General features: G+C 42.5%; 1 protein-coding gene across 1 annotated transcript in view; it reads left to right on the top strand.

The window, feature by feature from the left end:
* Window positions 1-321: 321 nt before the first annotated feature.
* Window positions 322-18,972, top strand: part of RTF1 (RTF1 homolog, Paf1/RNA polymerase II complex component) — a 50,704-nt gene continuing 32,053 nt past the window's right edge. The window contains exons 1-2 of the mRNA XM_039232855.1: window positions 322-519; window positions 13,047-13,157. Of these exons, the coding sequence (XP_039088786.1) occupies window positions 322-519; window positions 13,047-13,157 (309 nt within the window). The remainder of the gene's footprint in view (window positions 520-13,046; window positions 13,158-18,972) is intronic.

Here is an 18,972-nt window from a genome sequence, read left to right on the forward strand (position 1 = left end):
TCCAGGAGGTCCCCGACATCGCCCTCGACATTCCATCAGTGTGGGCCAGTTGAAAGACTTGATGCTCTGCAGCCAGATGCTTGCAGCCCCCGTACACGATAGGTAAGTAGCACACCAAGGTTCATCCCCGTAGAGGAGACACACCCAAGGTTTCCCCGCGCCCGCGCAGGGTACCGGACGGCTCTCCACTGCCCGGAACCCAGCCCTGTACGGGGCTCCGCCTCCTACGCTGCGTCGGGGGTGGGGTAGGGCGGGGCGCCGGGCGCCGGCGAACTGCGTGCGACGAGCGGGGGGCGGGGCCAGGGGCGGAGAGGAGCGCGCATGCGCGGTCGCCTTTGTGTGGGTCGAGCGGCGGCGGCGGCGGCGGCAGTGGCGGTCCCACTGGCAGGCGGGCAAGAGGGGAGTCCGGGCGGCGTCCGGCGTGGGAGCCGGGGGACCACCATGGTAAAGAAGCGGAAAGGCCGCGTCGTGATCGACTCGGACACGGAGGACAGCGGCAGCGATGAGAACCTGGATCAGGTGAGGGCAGGCCGCGGAGGCGCGGGCCGGCGGAGCGGGAGGGCTGAGTCCGGGCCACGGGAGCCAGGAGCTGGCCGGGTCCGGGGCCTCCTGGCCCGAGCTCTCGGCCCGCCCCGTGCCCTGACCTCCTCTGCCACCCCCTTCTTGTGTTCCCCGCAGCGTCCGGGGCCCTCGGAGTCTGGCCGGGGCCTGGAGAAGGAACCCCGAGGACTTGGCGCCTTGGGCCGGGAGGCGGGGCAGGGACCAGGCTGGTGGGCCTCTGGCTTGGGGAACCAGACCGGTCCGTGATCTTCTGGGGCCAGATCGGAGCGGCGGGCTGCAGGCCGGGCGATCCGGGTCCCGAGAGATAGGAAGTATCGCCCGCCAACCCAGGAGGCTGGGAGATTTGGGAGGAGGTGCAAGGGTGAGTGTGGGATGGTGGGGGCGGGGGGCGAGAAGGTGTGGGCTCTGGAAGATGAAGTTTTTCAGACAAGGGGTGTGGACCAAGAGGAGGGACACTCTTAAACGTCCCGGGAAACCTCTGCCGTGCTTGATGAGGAAGACTTAGCTGTGGACACAAATCTATTTGGTAACTAGGGTCGTTTGTGGTTGAGAAGAGTCTCTGTTGAGATGTCAGACCCAAGAAAACTCTTGGGAGGAGGAAAGTGGGCAGAAGTGGAGAAATATATAGGAGAATATGGAAGGACTATGGTTGAGGCCTCTTGGCCCTTTTCATGAAGCATCCCATAATTCTTTCTTATTTGAAGATTATGCAGGAGCCATTGAAAGTAACTTTTGGTCTCACTGCCTTAGGGTTGAACTGTTTTTATATCCTAGAAAATACTAGGGAGAAAGCTGTCCTTTTAGCAGTGCTCTAGTGATACCAGAAGATTCTTCCCATGTTTTGTGAACAAATGAGAGGAGGAAAGAATATGCAAGAGATAGTAGCTTTATAATTTGAGTAGAGAGTAGTGAATTTAGAATCTGAAATTTTGAGTTCTAGGCTGGCTATGCTGTTTTCTAGCCGTGTATCTTTTGGCTGTAACTGTAAACTCTTGATACAACGTTAACTTTGAGTATCTAATTGGGGTATTATAAGGATTAAGTATTTGTAAGACATAATATTGGTACAAGAACTTGCAAAGTAAGGCTTTTGTATAAATGGCTTGTTGGGGGTTCTTTGGACTAGGCCAGAGGTCTCAGGACTAAACTGTTAAGGCATGAAAGGGGTGGACTTTTTCAAATGTGTTGAAGAAAAAGAGGACTGTTTTGAAAATGGTGGTATTTAGGTGGGAAGGTAGTGGGGCTTTATCAGAGGAAGAAAACCTTGTTTGGGGATCAGAACTGAAAGGCTCCTGAAATTTACAAAAATATAAAAAACATATTCTTGGTTTGGAAAAGTTTGGTTGATAATTTTAGACTGGCACTTAGGAGGATTAGAACTTTTTTTTTTCTGATCGAGAAATGTCGGTATTTCTAATAATAACATCAGCTACTGTTTACATAGTGTTTGGGGTGAACTAGTCAACCTCAGGTGCTTTACTTACATTGTCAAGTTTTCAACTGATGGTGAAGTTGGTATCATTTTCCCTATTTTACATATGAGGAAAATGGAGATTCAAGAAGTAACATACCTAGATTCACACAATTTGGTGGTGGTAGAGTTGGAATTTGAACTATGTATCTGCATGACTGCAAGGCCCATACTCCTCACTATACCAACTTAATCAGTTCATCTTTTAATTTTTTATAGTGCAAAATGAGAATGATGTTTCACGGTCATTTTCCACATTGCTAGAATTCATGTTTTTAAAGTCCATGGAATAGTTTAGAGGAAATTGTTACATCACTTAAAAAGATATTTTGGGAGCTTCTTTGGTAAAGCGCTCTGAGACTGATAATGAATGAACTAAGCTGCAAATTACTCTGTCCATAGTGATTTTCCACAGAATTCTAACAAATGAAATGAATTGAGAGCTTCCTTTTGTGGTAGAGAGGTTCTACCTGATCCACAAAGAGCCTTTCCAAAGTGGACACTGGAAGGGATTGCAACTTTAAACCTAGCTTTATCTGTTTATAAAAAGAAATTAGCATAAAATTTGTAAGTAATACCTAATACAATTTAACAGCAATTTCAACTTTGTCTGCAACCACTCTCATTGGCATTCTTTTATCAGATGGGAACCAGATCAAAATTCCCTTTCCCTGTACATCCTAACAGAGGCACCAGTGCCTTCTATTTATCTGTTCAGTGCTGTGCCAGGCTCTCAGAGGAATCAAAAACAAAGATCTGCCCCCTAGAAGTTTAACTAGAGACCTTTAGCAGAAGTTCCAAGTCAGGCTGGTTTCAGCATCTTTGGAATCCTCAGGACGAAATTAATGCATCCCAGGCCTTTCTGACCAAGACATCTTGGGCCGCTCCAATCTGGTTCTGGGTCTTCGTTGGGGGTGGAACACTGTCTAGTGTACGGTTCTTGCGGGAAAGACCAAACTGTGACAAATCTAAGGTCTAGTGTGAGTGAAGCACAGTCAGAAAGGAGGTCTTTTGTCCCTGGGTTTTCCAGATGGGAACCTAAGCCATTATGTTAGAAGTATCCCTTCCAGTTTAGTTCTTGCTGAAAGTGAGGCAGGTGAGCCTTCTATGCTGGTTCTTCTGGTGGTAGGAGGAAGACCACCTGTGTCAGAAGCTGCCTGAATTGTTTATTTAAAATGTACTTTGCAGGGGCTCCCATCCCAGACCTACCAAATCAGACTCTCTGGGGATAGAGCCCTTGACTCTGCATTTTACTGTGTGCATCCAGGTACTTATTTATGTTAATGATTGAGACCACTGTCTGTGTGCAAGTTAATCTTTATAGTAAGATGCCTTAAGTAGTTTGGGAGAGAAATAGCTTCCTGTCCCAGCCATGATGTATGCACAACTGAAGAAATTTAACAGAGATGTTTGAGATGGCAAAGCTGTTGGCTTTTCTAAATCTCTGAAGCTGTTTGAATTGTTGGGATGCTTTTTATTGAGGCCTATTTGTTTTTCCTTTCTTCGTGATGGGAAGAAAGGTGTACAGTAACTGAATCAGCGTAGTTTAAAGTTGTTTTCACTTTAAAAGGTTTTAAAAACTCAGACCTTTGAGAATTTGAAGGATTTCTTTTAACATAGTGACCTTATTTTTTTATGTTAGGCATACCCTTTCTTCAACATTTTAGAATTTGCAAATCCCAAAGATAACTTGCTTTTGATACCCCTTGGAAAAGAGTTCAAGACAAACCTAGTTTGTTTGTTTACTCCATCATGTACTTCCATGGAAATAATGTGTGTTGCTCTTAATGGAATAATATTTATGCAGTGGGTCTTAGAAAATGGAAAGTATCCAAAGGTAATAAAGTAATAAGAGTTCTTTATTCAGATCAATACAACTCAGTATTTATAAAAACTTTACTCTGCCTTTCTCAAGAAAAATAAATTGAGCTACATGCATACTAGAATGCTTTATTTCATAACTTCCTATCTTGTTTAAAATGGTGATTATGTTGTCATGTCCTCTTTTTCTCTGCTCATGATACTTGAAGTAGCAATAATTAAGTTTGTCTTTGAAAGAATAGGCCCCAAAGTATTTTCTAAGGAGTTATTTTTAGGCATATGTAAAAAATACCATTGTTATAAAGTATCCTTCTATAAACCTTCCCCATAAAAGTTGGGAACTTTAAAAGTTGTGCCTCTCATATAGTCTTCTTTATATTAGGATCAGAATTTGGTAGAAGTCTAGGATGAAGAACTTGTGAGAAGGGTCAGTGTTGACTCCTGAAGTTTTTAAATGTGTTATAATGTTGCATCCAGCTTGATGTAACTCCTTTGCTAATATCGCTCACCTTTTCTGTGCTGAGAAGATGGAGTTCCATGGGAGGTTTAACAGAGAGGCTTTTAAGAAAAATTCAGAACGGATCTCTCAACCCCAAATCTGTCGATGTACTTCTTGCTCCCTTCCTAGACTGTAAGTTCCCCAAGGGCACAGCTTGTTTATCTTTTAGTAAATGTGCTAGACAGTGCTAGGCACTAGGACTATTATTGGGTGAACAGAATGGAAGTAGTATCCACCTTTAAGGAGCTTAGAGGAGAGAGAGAGAGGAGGAGGAGGGCTGGGCATGGGGCAGGGCAAGCATTGCTCAAAGAGTCACTTCCTCAGTTTTGCTAGAGTCTATGAGGGAAGAGCAAGGATATTGTGAGAGTGTGACAAGTGACCCTGCAGCGAGTGACACTTAAACTGAGACCTGGAATATGTGTTAAGGAAAAGATTAAAAGACTGAAGGGCACAAAGACATGTTGAGTGTTTATGGTTGAAGGGCCAGAATGCACAGAAGCACTGGGGCAGGAAGGACCTAGCACCCTAATGAAACTGAAAGAAACACACAGTGACTGGAATATACCAAGTTGGAGAGAGAAAGTACATATGAAGCTGCAGTAGTCTCTATTTGGACCCTTTGAAGATGGAAAAGTCAGTTTAATGAATCACAACCAGCATTAAAAATGAAAATGAAATTGAATCAAATAGAAAACATCAGGGGCACCTAGCTGGCTCAGTCATTACAGCGTGTGACTCTTAATCTTGGGATTGTGAGTTTGAGCCCATGTTGGGTATATTTTTTTTTAATAAAATTTTTTAAAAAATCATGTGTCAGTGTTGTTTTCTGAAACCTATGTTTCTCGTATATACTGGCTCTTGAGGTATCATTGATCTTACTGTGGGCTGGGGTTAAAAAGTTTTTAAGTTACTGATAGGGACATGTTGGCGATATTAAGGACTTTGGACTTCCTTCTGAGGATAGGAAGGATTGAAGCTGGAAGGATTTTAAGCTGGAAGAGGTGTTCAGATTCATCTTTAAAAAAGTTTGCCTAGGCTGTTATGTGGAGGGTAATCTGGAGAAGGGACACTAGTTAGGTGGTAGAGAGAGGAGTCCAGGTGAGAGATGGTGGAGAGCATAAGTTCCATTAGAATGGAAGCTCCAGGAAGGCAAGGTGATTTGTTTACTATAGTATCCCTGCACTTAGGACAGGCCTGGTATGCAGCAGATACTGTGTCAGTGTTTATTAAATGAATGCTTGACTTGGACTGGTATGGTACTTACAGAGACAACAGAAGGTAGATTTGATCGGACATAATATTAAGGTTTAAATGAGAGGACTTGATGATTGAATGTTGAAGGTGAGGAAGAGGAGGTTCTGGCCTGAGATGGAGAACTCTGGGGGAGATCAGGTTTAAAGGTGAAGAGCATGGGGAGTACCTGGGTGGTTCAGTTGGTTAGGCGTCCAGCTTTGGCTCAGGTCATGATCTCATGGTTTGTGAGTTCGAGCCCTGCATTGAGCTCTTTGCTGGCAGCGCAGAGCCGCCTTTGGATCCTCTCCCCCCTCTGTCTGCCCCTCCCCTGCTTATGCACTCTCTCTCTCTCTCTTTCTCTCAAAATAAACATTAAAAAAAAAGGTAAATAAATTCAGTCTTGAATATAGAGTTTAAAGTTGTCTGTGATAAATTTAAGTAGAAACATCAAGTAGGTAGTTGAAAATAATGTGTGCTTCGGGCCTGGCTGGCCCAGTCGGTAGAGCATGTGACTCTTGATCTTGGGGTGGTAAGTTCGCATCCCATATTGGGCATGGAGCCTACTTTAAAAAAAAGCTGGAGGGACAACTGGGTGGCTCAGTCGGTTAAGCACCCAACTCAGTTCGTGATGTCAAGGTTCGTGGGTTCGAGCCCTGTGTTGTGTTCTGTGCCAACAGCACAGGGGCCTCCTTGGGATTGACTCTCCCTCTCTTTCTGTCCCTCTCCCTCTCTCTCTCTCTCTCAAAATAAATTTTTAAAAAAATCTTGTCTTTGGTCCTGTTTCTCCAGATTTTTCTTTAAGTGGATTTATTTATTTTGAGAGAGAGAGAGCATGTGCACGGGCGGGCAGAGAGGGAGGGGGAGAGGGAGAGAATCCCAGGCAGGCTCTGCACTGTCATCACAGAGCCTGATGTGGGGCTCGAACCCATGAACTGCAAGATCATGACCTGAGCTGAAATCAAGAGTCAGACGCTCAACCAACTGTGCCACTCAGGCGCCACTAAAGAGAGGTTTTTTTTAAATAATTATATTAATACCTGCCTGACACAGAGTAGGCACTTAATAAACCTTTGTTGAATATACAAATGCTACTTGGCATATCCATGGTGTAAAGTTTTTTGACTTTTCTGGTTACAGAAGGATTATTCAGAGGTAGGATAGTGTCAATTTGAGGTTCTTGCTCCAACCCCTCTGATTTAATACTAATATCCCTTGAAGGGGTAGAAGAAATGTGCGTTAGTGAGAAAGTATATTAGAGGAGGAAACTAAGTAAGAACAAGTAACAATAGAAATTTTTTTATGTACATTTTGAATGGGGCTGAAAAGTGATTTTGTCTCTTTTATAACATCATGGGCATTTATAGAATTCAATATTTTATCTAAGACTATAATTTCTTGGCTGGAAATTGGAAGGATAAGTTGCCATATTTTGTACCAATCATGTGAAACATAGAGGATTGTTATACTGCCACTTTGGAATTACTTCAGAAGGTTTTTTTTTTTTTTAATGTTTTATTTCTGAGAGAGAGAGAGACAGCGTGAGCAGGGGAGGGTCAGAGAGAGAGGGGGTCACAGACCGAAACAGGCTCCAGGCTCCGAGCTGGCCGTCAGCACAGAGCCCGACGCGGGGCTCGAACCCACAAACCGCGAGATCATGACCTAAGCGAAAGTCGGACGCTTAATCGACTAAGCCACCCAGGCGCCCCCCAGAAGGGTTTTTGTGTATATGTTCATTGTTTTGATTTGTTTTCCTTCGATAAAAATAGTAGATGCTTAAAAAAAAAATAGTAGATGCTTGTTGAAACACTTCCAACAAACCAGAAAACCTCCCTGTCCCAAAAACATACGTACACACAATGGCTCCATTCCTTACTCCTGAAAAGTAACCCATGTCTGCCATTGGAATCTTGTTCTTCTACCTACAGAGAATAAGAATGAACATCTCAGGTTTAAACCTGTGTGAATTACTGCTCTTCCCTCAGAATCTCTGTACTCCTCCCTCTTCTCTCTGTCCTTATCCAGGTCACCATCCACTCTGATGACATTGCTGTGGATTTCTTCTGACTCCTTCCTACACTTCCACCCTGACCCCTCTGGTCTCTTCCTCTGTCATTTAGAATGCTGTTTTAAAAACCGTCTGGAGATAGTTACTCCCCCTAAAACAATTTGACAGCTCCCCATTGCTTTCAGATAAGATGCATGCTCCTGATCCTGCTTTATAAACCTTGAAATGATCTGGTTTCTTTTTAACCTCTAACCAGCCCTACTCCACTCTCCCCCTTGCCTCTCAGCTCCACTCACACTTGTTCCCTTTCAGTTCTTCAAATAAGCCAAGCTGTTGCCAGCTTCAGGGCCTTAGCTATTCCATCTGGAGATCTCTGTCCAGAAAACTGCACTTCTCTTTCCTCTTTTAAAGTTTCTAGTCTCAGCCTAAATGTCATTGCCTCAGAGAAGCCTCTACAGATCACCTTATCACAGATGCATCCCCCATTCACTTGATTTACTTTCTTCCTCGCGCTTACCGTAAGGTATAATAATTGTTTCTTGTTTATTGTCTATCTCCCTCACTCAATTTTAAATTCAATGAGGTCACAGACTGTATGTCTTTAAAATATTTTTTTTTCATGTTTACTTATTTTTGAGAGAGACTGGAGAAGGGACAGAGAGGGGGACAGAGAATCTGAAGCAGGCTCTGTGTTCACACGAGAGCCCAATGCAGGGCTCAAACTCACGAACCACGAGATCATGACGTGAGCCGGAGTTGGACGCTTAAGCAACTGAGCTACCCAGGCGTCCCATCTTTTTTGATGACTGTCTTTGGGGCTTGGTAGTACATAATAGGTGCTGGTAGTAGGGTGACCATCCATCCTGGTTTGCCTGGAACTGAGGAGTTTCCTAGAATTAAGGACTTGAAGTGCTAAAATCAGGATAGTCCTGACTAAACCAAGATTTTTGGTCAGGCTAGCTGGTAGTAATTATTTACAGTAGTTACATTTATGAAATGAATAAGTGAAAAAGAGTTCAGCATGCTACTTAGCCATAAAAACCTCTGAGGCTTATCCCTGTAGGCTTTTATTCTCATTTCCGGGGTGCAGACTACATATCCCACTTTCATGTGATCATGGGAGGTTTGATTAAAGAGAAGAGGTTTGGGGCGCCTGGGTGGCTTAGTCGGTTAAGCATCCGACTTTCGCTTAGGTCATGATCTCGTGGTTCGTGGGTTCGAGCCCCGCGTCGGGCTCTGTGCTGACTGCCAGCTCAGAGCCTGGAGCCTGTTTCAGAGTCTGTGTCTCCCTCTCTCTCTGACCCTCCCCTGTTCACGCTGTCTCTCTCTATCCTAGAAATAAAATAAAAATATTAAAAAAAAAAAAGAAGAGGTTTAATTTCCTTTAAGTAAGTAAGAGGGAGCTAAGTTGCTTTATTACTGATTGATCCTGACATGACATCACAAAGAGTATACTGTGAGTGAAGGGGTGAGGGAATGAAATCTTAAGGTTTATGAGTCTTTATGTATTGATTAGAATTCTAATCTTAACCAGAATGATGCTATTTTAATAAACATTACGTTAGTGCAATTAGACTTGCTTTATTTTAGGGTCTTGGTTTTGGCAATCTAGTTTAATGTTAAATATGGCTTTTAAGCAGTGTTAATGAAACTGCTCTAGAAGCCAGATGCGGCATCCTGCACAGCCATACCTATAGTATTTGGGCATTGGCCTTAATTTAAGCACGTCTTTAGTTCATCTTAAACTTGATATCTCATGCTGGCACCCCTGAGCGCCATTCCCTTAGGTACATACCCAGCTAAGTAGAGAAGGTTTTCACTGGATGAGATGAACTACAGGAACAGTGGTGAGAGAGAACCACTGGACACACAGAAACATCTCAACCAGTGTGGTACAGTTGAATCGGGCTGGCAGGAGAGAGCTGCAGATGGACCTACGCCCTGTGCCTGAATCCGTTTTAGATTGGCTTTTTCAAGTCCAGGTGTTGATCAGTCAACCCCCACTAGTAGTAAAGCTGATGATGGTCTCTTCACATACACATGTTGCAAAGACCTTTCCATTGCATATTAGTCTGATGAGCTGTACTTGACAAGCCGTCAGTAGACCAAGGGACTTAACTATAGAGTAGCCTTGCCATATTCTCCCCTAGTTACTTGTGCAATTCTTAACTTGTGGAAAGGGTATCTTTCACACTGCTAAGGAGGTCTTTGCTGTCACCATACTATTGTTAATACGGTATTGAATGTCTGAGAAGAGGGACTGTGTCTGTCAGACGTAATTGATTGTTGATGAAAGAGAGTCTTTTGTTAGGTTTTTAGTATAGAGTGGAGCAGAAACCCTAGTGGGGGAGGGGCAGAGAGGGAGAGAGTGAAATCCCAAGCAGGCTCCACACTGATAGCACAGAGCCTGATGCCAGGCTTGAACTCCCGAACTATGAGGTCATGACACAAGCCAAAACCAAGAGTCAGCCGCCCAGCATACTGAGCCACCTAGGTGTCCCTAGAGTGGAACTTCTTTAACAGGAAGGCAGTATTAACATTTCAACACTTAAGTTACAGTAACTTTTAATGGATGCCTACTGCTTGTAATAGTTAATGTTTCAGGGTAGGGTTTGATTGCTAGGTGTCCAAAATCCCTGTTATAGTGAGTTGGTGTTAAAACAGATTTCTTTGCATTTGTACAAAGGGTCAGGAAAGTGATAACTTATCAGAAATCTTTTTAAATTTAAAAATCTGCATTAAGGTAATGTGTGTGGGGGGGATAATAGTAGAGGTATTATGTCAATTACCAAGTAACTCCGAAATTCTCTTTCTAGGTGTATACCCAAGTGAAATAAAAACTTATATTTACACAGAAACCTGTATATGAACATGAATTGCCCCAAAATGGAAACAACCCAAATGTTTTTCAGCTGGTAAATAAAATGTAGTACAGGGGCGCCGGGGTGGCTCAGTCGACTAAGTGCCCGACTTCAGCTCAGGTCATGATCTCACGGTTCGTGGGTTCGAGCCCCGCATCTAGCTCAGAGCCTGGAGCCTGCTTCAGATTCTGTATCTCTTTCTCTCTCTCTGACCCTCCCCTGCTCATGCTGTCTGTCTGTCTGTCTCTCTCTCTCTCAGGAATAAATAAAACATTAAAAATTTTTTAAAAATAAAGTGTAGTACAACCACATGATGGAATACTTCTTAACAGTAAAAAGAAATAAACTGTTGATACGTACTGCAACATGAATGAATCTCAAATGCATTTTGCTAAGTAAAGAAGCCAGACTCAAAAGGATACATACTATATGATTCCAGTTCTGTGATATTCTACAATAGGTAGATCTGTTTGTAGAGTCAGAAAACAGGTCTGTGGTTGTTGGGGGATGGAGGAAAGAATATGAAGAGCACTGATTTCCTGAAAGGGCTGATGATAGTAAGAACAGTCTTTTTTCTAAAATACCAAAACTGTGACTCCTGTTGACCAAATGTAAATTATAGCAATATTTGTGAGGATGATGAAATTTCCCTATATCTTGATTGTAGAATTGGTTAAACTGTTTGTATTTGTCCAAATTCATAGAATTTATACCTAAGAAAGGATAAAATGTACTTGATGTTATTTACACCTCAAGTTTTTTTATTTTTTTAAAGATTTTATTTTTAATTAATCTCTACACAAGTGTGGAGCTCGAACTCACAACCCTGAGATCAAGAGTCATTTGCTCCACTGACTGAGCCAGCCAGGCACCCCTTCAAGTTTTTTAAAAGACCATAAACACATACACGTATTGCTGTAATTTGCATTTGGTAAATGGAAGTTACTGTTTTGGAGTGAAAATGTAGAATGTTCTTAAGATCTTCAGCCTTTTCATGAAGTTGGAAGTTGGTGTGCTAGCTTGCTTTAATGAATTGAGAAGAGTAACATTTCATGACTGCTTATGAAGAAGAGAGCAGGTCAGCTGTTAATCTGAGAAGGTCATTTTCTCATTCTGGCCAAGGAGAGTATACTCCTAAAATAGAAAGAGACTGGAAGAAGAAAATAGCTACTTGTAGCAGTCTATTATTTTAAAATCCATCTTGGCACTTGACCTATAATTGTATAGCACCATCATCATCAAGAAATAATACTGCTAGTATTTATTAGTTGTATTTTTCTCTTTTTTGACAAAGGGGAATAATGTTTTAGACTGGTAGGCCATGACTGAATATTGGAGCTAGGATTCTCTGCCACTAGTTTGAATCCTGGCTCTATCATGTACTAGCTGTGTTACCCTGGGTAAGTTACTTAACCCCTCCTGCTGCTTAGTTTCTTTCTCTTCAAATGGGGAAGACAAAAGCACTTACCTCAAGGTTGTCATGAAGATTAAATGTTAGATACTTAGAAAAGTACCCGATGCCAAGTAAATACAGTATAATTTTGGACTGGTACTGATAGTACAGAGATCAAGAACCACGGAAGTTTCCATTTGTAGCATTTTTGGGTGACCGGTCTGAGTTGGCAAGAAGTAACTGGAGAAAGGAACCATGTAAGAGAGCAGATCCTGGTTGTACTCATGACACTTACTGGCACATCCTTCCTCTTCTAATCTGTCACAGTTGACCAGGGCACAGCAGAGCTGGTGGTGAATGGGAACATGTGGGTTGTCACATTAGGATTGTCGTGTAGAAGCCCGCACTGCTTGTTATCAGACTTTGGATTAAATGCCAAAAATATACCTCTTTTTTTTCTGGTTCAAGCATTCAAAATAAAAAATGATCTTAGAAACTTGAAGTTTGTCAACTCATTCAGAAAAGCCCACAAATGCCATTTTTCCCATGAATTACAGTGAGAGGGTGCTTTGAGTATTAGTTAGCTATACCAGTAAGATCAGTGAGCAAATTGCCTTTGAAAACATGGTTCTTATATCAGTTCCTCAGAATCGGTGCTTCTGTAGCATATAGAGGAAATGGTGACAGTTTTGGGGTAACTTCCAGTTTAGTTTTCTAGTCACTTTTCCATTTCACACATAGGTTTCCCATTAAGAAGAAAAGGACAGATTTTGAAATCATTTTTTTAGTGCTTAGAAATACTGGCACTTAGGGGCGCCTGGGTGGCTTAGTCGGTTAAGCGTCCGACTTTCGCTTAGGTCATGATCTCGCGGTTCGTGGGTTTGAGCCGCGCGTCAGGCTCTGTGCTGACTGCCAGCTCAGAGCCTGGAGCCTGTTTCAGTCTGTGACTCCCTCTCTTTCTGACCCTCCCCTGCTCATGCTGTCTCTCTCTCTCTCTCCTAGAAATAAATAAAAGACATTAATAAAATAAATAAAAGAAATACTGGTACTTAGTCTATTTGTATGGTAAAAGTTCCCGTGATGACATTTTTCGATGGAAAGCACACAGAGGTAGAAGAGATCTAGGGAACGTGGGAATTTTGCTGCACTTGAATGTTTTTCTCTGTTGAACAAAACTCACACGTCTACTTCTGCCTTGTTAGGAGCTCTTATCCCTGGCGAAGCGGAAGCGCAGTGATTCCGAGGAGAAAGAGCCACCTGTGAGTCAGCCTGCAGCCTCCTCAGACTCTGAGACGTCCAACAGTGATGATGAGGTGGGTGCAGAGGGGCTTGGCCCCAGGGACTAAGTGGTATTTGAGGGTCCTGATTTGGTGGCTCCTGACAGCTGCTTTTCCTTAACTTGAGACTTACTACCTAAGATCTACGAGAACTTCTTAGGGAAAGAAAGTCGTGTAAGAGAAGCTCTCAAATTGTCATGTTTCCTTGTACTGTCATTACCTAGTGGGCCCCTCTACAGGGCATATGTGGCCATTGTTTAGTTGCTGATTTCCAGCCCTTTTGCAAAAGAAGAGTTACAACCTGTTAGTCTTCATCTCTTTATTTAATATATTTTTTGGTCCTCTTTTTCATTACACTTCCAAGTTAGAAAAGAAATTTTTTTTTAGATGTTCATATATTTTGAGAGAGAGAATGCACGCATGCACCTGCTTGCAAATAGGGGAGGGGCGGAGAGAGAGGGAGAGAATCCCAAGCAGGCTCCATGCTGTCAGTGCAGAGCCCAATGTAAGCCTCAGTCTCACTAACCATGGGATAATGACCTGAGCCAAAATCAAGAGTCAGAGGCTTAACCAGCTGAGCCACCCTGGAAAAGATACTCTGTCAAGAATGCCATATGTTGGGGTACCTGGGTGGCTCAGTCGGTTAAGCGTCCGACTTTGGCTCAGGTCATGATCTCACGGTTCGTGGGTTTGGGCCCCATGTCAGGCTCTGTGCTGACAGCTAGCTCAGAGCCTGGAGCCTGTTTCAGATTCTGTGTCTCCCTCTCTCCCTGACCCTCCCCTGCTCACACTGTCTCTATCTCTCTCTCTCTCAAAAATAAATTTAAAAAAATATTAAAAAAAAAAAAATGCCGTATGTTAGGAGCACCTGGCTTGCTCAGTTGGCAAAGCATGCAACTCTGAATCCTAGGGTTGTGAGGTGTGGAGTCTACTTTAAAAAAACTAAATATTAAAAAAAAAAAAAAAAAAGAATGCCTATGTTAGTGGGAAATACTTTAGCAAGATAAGTTTTCTTTGGAGGGATTGAATTGATGCCCTTGCAGTGCTGGTTGTAACTTTAAAGGATGAAAATCCAGCTGTTCGTTGTTTAAACCAAGGACTTTCCCAAACTGCCCACCACAAAAAAAGGCTCTAAAAGATGTGGAACTTTAATGGGAGAGACCAAGGAAAGGTCTTTGAAGCCGTCCCACGTGTTCCTCATTTGATTTAAAATACTGTTTTTTGGCGTACCTGGATGGGTCATTTGGTTGAGTGTCCAACTCCCGAGTGCGGCGCAGGTCATGATCCCAGAGTCGTGGGATTAAGTCCTGCATCTGACTCCATGCTGAGCATGGAGCTTGCTTAAGATTGTCTCTCTCTCCCTCTGCCCCTCTCCCCTACTTGCATGTGTGCGCTCACACTCTCTCTCTTTCTTTCTCTTTCTCTCTCTCTTTCTCTAACATAATAAAGTAAGTAAGTACTTTTTTATTTTAGTAATTTCCTGGAGAGAGGCCAGCTATTACCTTTATGTTGAATCTCAGACTCTGGAGTCTAAAATATATATTTTTTTAAAGTTTGTTTATTTTGAGAGAGAGAACTAGAGAGAGCAAAGGGGAGGGACAGAGAGAATCCCAAGCAAGCTCCACACTGTCAGTGTAGAACAAGACTCGGGGCTCAATCTCCCCAGCCGTGATCATGACCTAAGCTGAAATCAAGAGTCAGATGCTTAATGGACTGAGCCACCCAGGTACCCCTAGGAAAAATTTTTTTCCCAATGTTTGTTTATTTTTGAGAGAGGGAGAAAGAGAGACAGAGTGTGAGCAGGGTAGAGGCAGAGAGAGGGAGACACAGAATCTCAAGCAGGCTTCAGGCTCTGAGCCTAATGAGTGGCTCAAACTCAGGAACTGTGAGATCATGACCTGAGCCAAAGTTGGACACTTAACCAACTGAGACATTCAGGTGCCCCCCTAGGAAAATATTTTTAATGGTATATTTACTTCGTTTTAAAGTTCCACTAAAGTAAAACATGTTTTTATTATAATGAAATTTAATTAACAGTTACAACAGTATTTACCAATGCCCTGCATATGTAAATTAGGAATGATTGCATTCTGATCGACTGTAGTGAAGTTCTCTTAATCTTTAATAGACCTAAAACTGCTTTCCACAGCAAGTGGTAGTGAGTGTGTGAGTTTTTCTTTTATTTTTAATGGTGGAACTATAATTCCTCTCAAATTGATAAAATAACTTAATCTGTTAGAAAAGCAGTGGCTCTTTGAAGTAAGTTTTTGCTTTTTCATTTTTCTTAAAATAATACTTAGATGATACAGGAAAATCTTGAAATAATACTCTTTCCCACTATTCCTATATCAACTAGTTTTATTTTTCATGTTGCAAAAGTCAGCTTCTGTGAGTCTGTCTCCCCCCACCACCTCCACCCCCAGCAGTATCCTATGAAATTTGAATCCGTGTTGTGTCTGGAATACCGTGTAATATGTTTTCGGTCTTTGCGTTTCCTTAAGATACAAGCAATAATTATCCTGTGAAATATTTGGTTCTCCATATTCCTGTCATTAGATCAGAGTCCCAGGTATGCAGTTATTGTAGGGAAGCCCTTTATCCTTTTTAGCTGCTTCGATCAGGAGGGCAGAGTCTCTGTAAACCCCACTGCATTATACGAGTCCAGAATTTTTATTAGAATCAATTCAGCATCTATAAAAACTTTCACAGCTTATGGTTCCCTTTGTCATTCACAGCTCCTTAACCAAGTCTGAATGTCCTCATCTTAGAAGGCTACCCAACAACTTATGCACTTAATAGAGAAAAAGCCAACATATAAGCTATGCCCTGCTCAGTAGGGAAGGAGACTTTGAGTGACTTCCCCCCACAAGGTTCTTAGTTCTTGCTGCTGCCTCCGGGTCCCAGGCCCACCTGCTTCCTGCAACTCTACTCCAGTCTCATTTTCCCCTCACCCTCACTGGGAATAGCACCCTCTATAACATGGTCATTCTGAAAGGTGCCTCTTTGGTTTGCATTATCCTATCAGTCTTTAACCCAGGCTAATAGCTTAGCAAAGAACATCTCAAAGTTAGGGTGAGTATTTCATTATTTTAGACAGTTAAGCAAACTGTCCAAAAAGATTAAAATATATATATTTTTTTAAGTCATGACAACTACTGGAGAACTCAGTGATACTACTGTGAACTCATATTTATGCCTGCCTTAAAGATATTCTAAGGTTGGTAGGGGACTTTGGAGAGATCCTTAGAATATAAAGTTTGAGGTGGAAGCTCTTGCTTATTTTTCCCTCTCACAGTAAATATTGATACATCTCTGTATTACTTTACATACTAAAGTAATTTACTATGTCTTTTGATTTCTGCTATGGCACTTTTATTCTTATGACCTACAACCTAGCCTTTTTGAAATTTGATCGTTAAAGTGGCATTTTTTAGGTGGTGAGCCTATGCTCTGACTTCTGTACTAGAGGCTACTCTGGAGTTTTTTTTAAATACATCTCCCACCCTTTCTTCCTTCCCATCTCTTTTATTATTTGTTGTCATTAGTAAGCCATTACTACAGATAGAAGTATGTTGGTCCCCTCAGATTTGCTAGGACAGAAAACTGGTCAAGAACAACTAATTTAGAAGGTTAATGGGTAGTTTGTTATAAGGAGAGACATGCCCTGACTTTAGAGCCAGAAAGTATCTAGCTAATTGACCTGGGGCAGGGGAAGGTGCGGGTGGGGGCCAGTATAAAGAGAAGTTATGGACATTTCCTATGCAGAAAAAAGTGGGCACATTGGACATTAAGTATAAGGTTCAAGTAGGGAGGGATTAGTAGATGTTTCGTGTGTAGTATCTTTACAAGGAGGAAAACCTAAATTTAATGAAAGAGAATATACTTGTGTATTACTTTTGGTGAAGAGTTTATTCTCAATGAGATCTTGAGGGGCACATGTAAAAATAAGAAGCAGGACTCTTTCTGTAAGGTTTATATTGACCAAGCCTGGGAAATTGGAAAGCACACCTCAGTGGTAGGTAGGTCACAATGCTATAGTGTGGTGTTTTGTGACTGTCATTTCCCGTCCCTGAAAGCATTTGATAGGGAAAGCACCACTGCAAACAGGAGTGGCAGAGAGGAGAAATAACAAGGTTAGGAGGAGGAGAGAGCTAGCAATCACTCATTGACAAGATGAGGTTAAAAAAAAAAAATGGCCCAAACAAAAAGTCCATTTGTTAGGAGGAACAGAGTCCTAAATCAAGGAGTTCAGAATCCTTTTTTAAAAAGCATGGTGTATCTTGGGGCACGTGGGTGGCTCAGTCAGTTAAGCGGCCAACTTCAGCTCAGGTCATGATCTCACAGTTCGTGGGTTCAACCCCCGCGTCAGGCTCTGTGCTGATAGCTCAGAGCCTGGAGCCTGCTTCAGATTCTGTGTTTCTGTCTCTTTCTGCCCCTCCCCTGCTCACGCTTTTTCTATGTGTCAAAAATAAATAAAAAACAAAAAAAAAAACGTTAAAAACATGGTGGATCTTGGGGCACTTGGCTGGCTCAGTTGGTGGAGCGTGTGACTCTTCATCTTGAGGTTGTGAGTTAAAGCCCCATATTGGGTGTAGTGATTACTTAAAAATAAAAATCTTAAAAAAGCATGGTGGATCTGCCAGAAACAGCTGCAGCTAGATAAGAAGAAAGTCTCAGTTTTCTTCCTTGTAAAAATCACATCGAAAACCAAGAAAAACCTTTTTTATTGTTCAGAATTGAATAACACTATATTAGACAAGTAAGAAGACAGCTGAATTATCTTCTAATACCCTCTGCCTAAGCAAGAATTATTTTTAAAAGTTTCATGTATAGTCTTGTTTTCAACACTTTTGAGAATTAGAAGCATTTGGCTCAGCCCTAGTTCAGTACTTGTCACACCTGTTTGTTCTTCCCCAGAACTTCTGTCAGTCCTCCTGCTGGTGGTTATGCCCCCACTTGCCTTTTCGAAGACTTTGCTGTCTTCTTGCTTTTCCCCCATTCCATTTTCTCTACTTTATTTCTTTCTGAAGCTTCTTCCTTCTCTGTTTTTCTTATCTGATATTTCAGATTCTTTCATTTGGATCTAGTTGTGCTCCTTTTCCCACTCTGTTAACTCTTAGCTAGTTTGAATTTTTTTTTTAATGTTTGTTTAATTTGAGAGAGCGCGCACGCACATGAGCACACACATGCATGGGAGAGGGTCAGAGTGAGAGGGAGAGAGAGAATCCCAAGCAGGGTCTGAGCTGTCAGCACAGAGCCTAATGTGGGGCTTGATCCCACAAATCATGAAATCGTGACCAGAGCCAAAATCGAGAGTCAGACACTCAACCTACTGAGCCACCCAGGTGCCACTCCTGTATGTTTGTTTTTTTTTTAAGTTTATATATTTTGAGAGAGGGAGAGAGAGAGAGAGCATGTGCACAGGATAGGGGCATAGAGCAAGAGAGAATGCTCTTAGCACAGAGCCTGACACAGGGTTTGATCCCAGGATCCACAAGATCCAAACTGACCCTAAAATCAAGAGTCGGACACTTACCTGACCTGAGCCACCCAGGTGCCTCTCCAGTATTTTCATACTAGAACATTTTGATGTTCATTTACTTTTTTTATTTTTTAAGTTTTATTTGTTTATTTTGAGAGAGACAGAGACAGCATGAGTGGGTGAGGGGCAGAGAGAGAACCCCAAGCAGGCTTCACACTGCCAGCGCAAAGCCTGACACAGGGCTCAAACTCACGAAACCACAAGATCATGACCTAAGTGGAAACCAAGAATCAGATGCTTACCCAGCTGAGCCACCCAGGCACCCCATGATGTTCTCCATGGGGTGAGTAGCCATCTTTCTCCTCTTTT

Source organism: Hyaena hyaena, unplaced genomic scaffold, assembly GCF_003009895.1.
Source record: "Hyaena hyaena isolate Hyena2069 unplaced genomic scaffold, ASM300989v1 scaffold_70, whole genome shotgun sequence".
Taxonomy (NCBI): Eukaryota; Metazoa; Chordata; class Mammalia; order Carnivora; family Hyaenidae; genus Hyaena; species Hyaena hyaena.